This window comes from Patiria miniata, unplaced genomic scaffold (assembly GCF_015706575.1).
Source record: "Patiria miniata isolate m_02_andy unplaced genomic scaffold, ASM1570657v1 HiC_scaffold_9, whole genome shotgun sequence".
NCBI lineage: Eukaryota > Metazoa > Echinodermata > Asteroidea > Valvatida > Asterinidae > Patiria > Patiria miniata.
The window spans coordinates 15452492-15458327 of NW_024037076.1; the positions used below are offsets into that span (position 1 = coordinate 15452492).

Sequence of the window (5836 nt, forward strand, 5' to 3'; positions counted from 1 at the left end):
TCAAAGTTACCTTTACTCATTCATTACTGTGCTTCTTGAACTTTAATGACTCTCACAGACTTGGCATTTTGTTCCTTTGAGATGAATTTCACCTGGACGTGAGTCCGCTGTACTGGGTGCGGGTAGAAAGCATAGAGCTGTTGCATACCCTGAACAGTCACTGCTGATGAGAATCGACTCTCAAGGAATTCTCCGCACTGTTGCACTTCACTCTTGTCCACAAAATCAAACTGTATTCCTGGAATATTCACCTTGGCCCACGAATACAGCTGCTGAGCATTCAAGATTTGGTCTCTGAAGACTGGCTTTTGCGACCAATTGCTTTACAGTTCCACCCAATCCATCACACGGTCCTTTCCCATGTGATGTGGCAAAGAAATGCCACTCAGCATCAGATGAAAAGTCATCCTTGTGACAGGTCAAGTTTGCAAAGTTCTTTCTGTTCTTATATTGTGCAGAAGATCCATCTGTGAAGTAGAATACTTTGCGCACCTGCATTGTCTGCGCAAGGTAGTTGTGTAGCCTTCGTTGGAAACAGTAAACTGCGATGGTGTCATGGATGAGGCTGTTAGAGATAACAACAGAGTTGAGATGGAGAAGCTGGTTGTCTTTTTTGAAGTAGATCACAAACGGATGCAGTGTTGCTTGGTCATTTGTCCAGTGAAATCCCTGAGATGAATCTTGAACAACAAATGCATAATTTTCTGAGAAATCCCCAAGAACAATTATTTCACCATGCTGCAACTCTGACTTCAGGTGATTCAGGTACTTTGCTTGCTGGTCAGTAATGAATTCATGCCGTTTCAGCTGAAGAAGCTTCTCCGAAAACCGATCGCAGAATGAATCAACCTCTGCTGTCATGGTTTCTAATGTTGATCTGTCTGTTGATACCCACTGCTTGTAACATATTTCATCGATAGCCTCATCTTCTATCTCCTCCATGATATGCTGCTTCAGGTCAGCAACCTTGGGACACATAGAACAATTTCCCAGGAAACAGTCCGTTGTGCCAGGATTACAGGTGATTTCAGCAAGCAGGTTTTTGTAGGATCCACGAAAACGAGGAATGTCAACGGCATGGATCATCAGCTTTACATTTTGATGATGGGTACAGACACACACGGAATGTGTACCACTACTTCCAGCTACAACGCAATACTTGGGCCTTAATTCGGCAAATTTCGAAAAACCCACCTTCAGTTCTGGATACTTGTCCTTGAATGCCCTGTATGCTTCATCTAAGTTGCACAAAAGCAGACGCTTCTGGCAGATAATCCGTTGGTTACCTTCTCGGATGGACACACAGTCCTTCTTCCCCGGCATCAGTCTACTGATATCATCACTGTCATAAAAACTTTTCACGTGGTTGACGACATCTTCGCTGAGAGTTTTCCCAGAGCGAGGATTGGGTGAGGACAAAATTCCTTTTTCAGCAACCTGAAGGAGACATGATTGAACAAAAAATGATATAAGTCTAACTATCCGACTATTGGGGGAGCATTTTTTGTGTGATAAGGGCTTTTTGTAACATGGTTCCGTATAAAAAAAAAAAATCACGACTATGCATGCATTATTGTCAATTAACTATTGTTATGAAGTGATTGTTTGGCCAAAACCGCCATGGAGTTAAATTTAAAATAAACTGATACAATGTTGCTTACAACAAATTTATCAGCAAAATACATTACAAATGTAAAGGCAGTACTGTTACTTTATGCCCAAAAAAATTTCTGTTTCCGATTACATGGCTTTCGAAAATAGGGTAGGTAGGGAAATTTTTTATTTTGCCAATTTCTTTTGTGTACAATCTTATAGAGGCGTCTGCGTGTAGTCAAGGGTAAAAGGTAGAAATTGATGATTTTTGGTGTTTTTTCCTCATTTTTCCCATAGAAAAAATAGGGTAGGGGCTGCCATAATAGGGTAGGTAGGGAAACCAGAAGCAGAACTATTTTTTGGCTTTATCTGGATAAAGAAAGGCAAAAACAAAGAGAAAAAGAAAATCAGTCTCACCAGTCGTTTTGCCTTCCTGGCCATCCAGTCACTGGTTTGGAATTCCTGCATAATTTTGCGAATACTCCAACTCTTCGGTACAATTGTGAGAATCTGAAGCTTCTCGCTGTTTGTAGCAGTGACAAATTTTTCTTTCAATTGTTCCAAAATTTCCTCAGAAGTTGAAGGTTTGGGAACTTGTTGAATTCCATGCTGTGATGTCAATCTGGTTTCAATTGCCTTGAATTTCTTTTGTTGGTACTTTTTATGACCAAGTTTTCTACGCATAATTGGAGTAACCCCAATTGTATGAAGAGCCCGATTTACCGATGAGAGTGATGCAGTGGCAGCCACTTCCTGAATGGGGGTCTGAGCAGTGGCGTCGCCAAGGGGGGGCCAGGGGGGCACGTGCCCCCCCTGGAAAACCTAGTGCCCCCCCGAGTGCCCCCCCATCTGAGATTTGGGTTGGTAAAAAAATATATATATATTTTGTTATATTCAACTCCCATCATCTGAGTTGGTTAAATAGCAATTTCTGGAGATATCTTCAGATCGAATTTAGCATCAAATGTGGCACCATTTTGCATCTAGCCCATCCTCCGTATGCGAAAATTTTCCAAAGGACGGCGATCCGTATCCACCTAAGTGCCCCCATCAAATGCTGGTGCCCCCCTGTGCCCCCCCAGACTGAAAAGTCTGGTGACGCCACTGGGTCTGAGATGGGTAAGCTTGACTTGTTGATGGTTCATCAGATGATTCAGTACTTGAAGATAGTACAGGTTCAGTACTTGATCTTATCGAAGACAGTTTAGGTTGTGGTGGTACAGACACGTTGAAAATTGATGAACGACAGCTGCGGCAGAGTTTCTTTCCAGGTATGAGACCATAGTGATGTTTTTTGCGATTGTTCCAATGTTATTTCTCGCAGCCCTTGGGCATGCACCTTACCAGTATGAAGGTTGAGAGGATCACAGCACACTGTGGTTACTGTTTCACAACCTGATCTGAGACGCAGACACTGTAATTCCTCATCTTTCGGTTGTAAATGTTCAGCGTCATCACAACATTCTTCTTTTAGGCACAGTCCTACTGAACACTGAGCATGCTGAGATTGAGACATTGTTTTCACACTGTCCAAAGAAAAGACTGCCAATCAATGAACAAAAAATCCCCAACTGTTGTGCACGATGCTAAATTGCATACACTATGCATGCCATGTGTCATGTGTGTTGACTGATGCACGAATTCTAGCGCCCTCAAGTGTCATGTTTTGTCCAGTAAATAACAAAGATCAGTGCAGTCAGCAGGTAGCAGACCAGTAAATAAACTTCCATAGACCCCAATGGTAAATGCTCCCACTTCAAAAATTCGGGAAAAATACTCACAACTCTCCAAGGTGTTCCAGACGCACATCAAATTAAAGCTTATTTCATCATCTTTCATTTTCTTTTCAATTTTCGGGGGGTCAACTGATGACTTTTAGGAGAAATTTCCATCTGAAGATGATCACCCCTGAAAATAGTCCTGAAGCCCATCGCCATTTTGAAAAACGATGCCTACACTCCATTGCAAAATAGAGCGCTTTTAGGGTCCAAATTACATCAAAATTACACAGAACTGCAAGCTCCCAGTCCTGTGCACGGCTTCCACCCATATTTTTTACAAACCCTCAAGTTCATGTCCCAAAGCATGCCCAAATACCGAAGATTTTGAGGGCATGCAAATCGTGATTTGGCCGGCGCAGGCAATTTCGGACCGATTTACTGATCTGCACCCAGCAGGCCTGGTTACTGTTAGTGGTTAGCACACTTCCGAGTCCAGATATTCTGATTATATGAAGCCCGGGAAGGGAATTTTTTTTTTTGGAGTTTGCTAATTCGTTCGCACGAATTAGTAATTCGTTCGCACGAATTGCTAATTCGTTCGCACGAATTACTAATTCGTGGGAACGAATTAGCAAACTCCAGTAATTCGTTCGCACGAATTACCAATTCGTTCGCACGAATAACCCCAGTAATTCGTTCGCACGAATTACTAATTCGTGGGAACGAATTAGCAAACTCCAGTAATTCGTTCGCACGAAACCAATTCGTTCGCACGAATTACTAATTCGTGGGAACGAATTAGCAAACTCCAGTAATTCGTTCGCACGAATTACCAATTCGTTCGCACGAATTAGTAATTCGTGCGAACGAATTAGGAATTCGTGCGAACGAAATAGCAATTCGTGCGAACGAATTACTAATTCGTGCGAACGAATTAGCAATTCGTGCGAACGAATTAGCAATTCGTGCGAACGATTTAGTAATTCGTGCGAACGAATTAGGAAATTCCAAAAAAAAAATCCACCCTGTCCCTTCCCGGGCTTCATATGATTAGACAGTTTCTTTGGAATCAGAAGGTAGAATTTTCTTTTTCCTGGCTTTGTACTTTATACATACAAATCTAGATTAATTTTAGTAACTTAAGAAACAGAATAGTAAGTCGTGTTGGTGTATTTCTTATGTAAAGTCTATATTAAATTGACTCATTTGTAACCTACCAACTGTACAAAAATAGTCATAAAGTTGTAAATTTTGAAGACCCCAACTGATTGTTAGTAGATTCTGATAGAGGAAGACATGCTCTAGCAAGTTATTTTTATTTCGTTGATTTTCGGAATGATACATTATTACAAAAATTGGGTCAAAGGTCACGATGGCATATTAAAGGTCACGTGACCTACTTTTCACAAAATTTAATTTTGACAAAAGAAGTGATTTCAGCATGCAATCCTCATTATTTAAATACCAAATTCACATATATTCGATGAAAATTGCCATAGTTTTGACATATTTATACCAAAAGGGTGGTATTTTACTCTAAAAATGCCATTTTTTGTGGCATCTGCCCTGACCACATGGTAGGTCGGATCGGGCTAAAAATTGGTGTGTATTCATTGCTCATTAGGACCTACAAGCACAGCAATTTTTATCAAAATCGGAAGACATGAGGTAAAAAAGTGCGTTGGTCTGACATGGAATGACCCCAGGTCAATATTTCATTGTTCATCGTCTTTCCCATATCAAGTAGATTAACATAAAGCTCTTATTTCAAAGAAAAAGGTGTTGGTCTTGTACGACAGTGTCTGAGCGTTTAACTGGTATAGCGCCCTCTTGTGATTATGAATCTAGAAAATTCCAAAGTGATTCCACTTTAGTCACATTTGTCCTGAAATCATTCCGATAAATCTCTCAATTGTTCCTTCAATCAAACATAAAATCCCCGGTTAAACCCAATTTTCCTAATCATCTGTATATGTCGTCCATCAGCGGCCGTGCGTAGAAGCTAAAAGTTAGTAGATTTATAGATGATTTAAGGGATATTTTGTGGGGGTTTTGTAATGAATAAATAACGTGGGTTTCATCATAGTTGTTATATGGGTACATGTACGTACATTTTATTGATCTTTAACTAAAGATTATGTCATCGTATTTAATCATTATTGCTGGTTAATTTAGTGTAATTTGGGGCTTAATTATAATAGCTTATCTAATCTCTCAGTTTGTTAGATAATTTAGTTGATACTGGTGAAATTTATTGCATGTAACTTAGTCCATTTTCATGTGTTTTCCATGTCACCTCATATGTAGGTTCCAATATTAATTATTGTATTAATTTGGTTTTCTTGTAGAACCACGGCCTACCACACACAGTATGGGTGAATATCAGTGCCGGGGATGGCCTGGCGACATGTACAAAGTGCGCTCAACCTATGAGTGTGAGTTTAACCTGTGAAAACAACACAATTGAATCGTGTGCGTTGTTTTCATGATATGAGCATTTTGACATTGCCCCTACCGAACAG

General features: G+C 40.4%; 1 protein-coding gene across 1 annotated transcript; it reads right to left on the reverse strand.

Annotated features, from left to right (window-relative positions):
* Positions 1 to 225: 225 nt before the first annotated feature.
* LOC119720907 lies at positions 226 to 2170 on the reverse strand. The gene is made up of 2 exons (XM_038190774.1): positions 2011 to 2170; positions 226 to 1437 (listed from the first exon to the last, which is right to left on the reverse strand). The coding sequence occupies exons 1-2, from the start codon at positions 2059 to 2061 to the stop codon at positions 226 to 228; spliced, it is 1263 nt and encodes a 420-aa protein (XP_038046702.1). The 5' UTR covers positions 2062 to 2170.
* Between the last annotated feature and the right edge of the window lie 3666 nt (positions 2171 to 5836).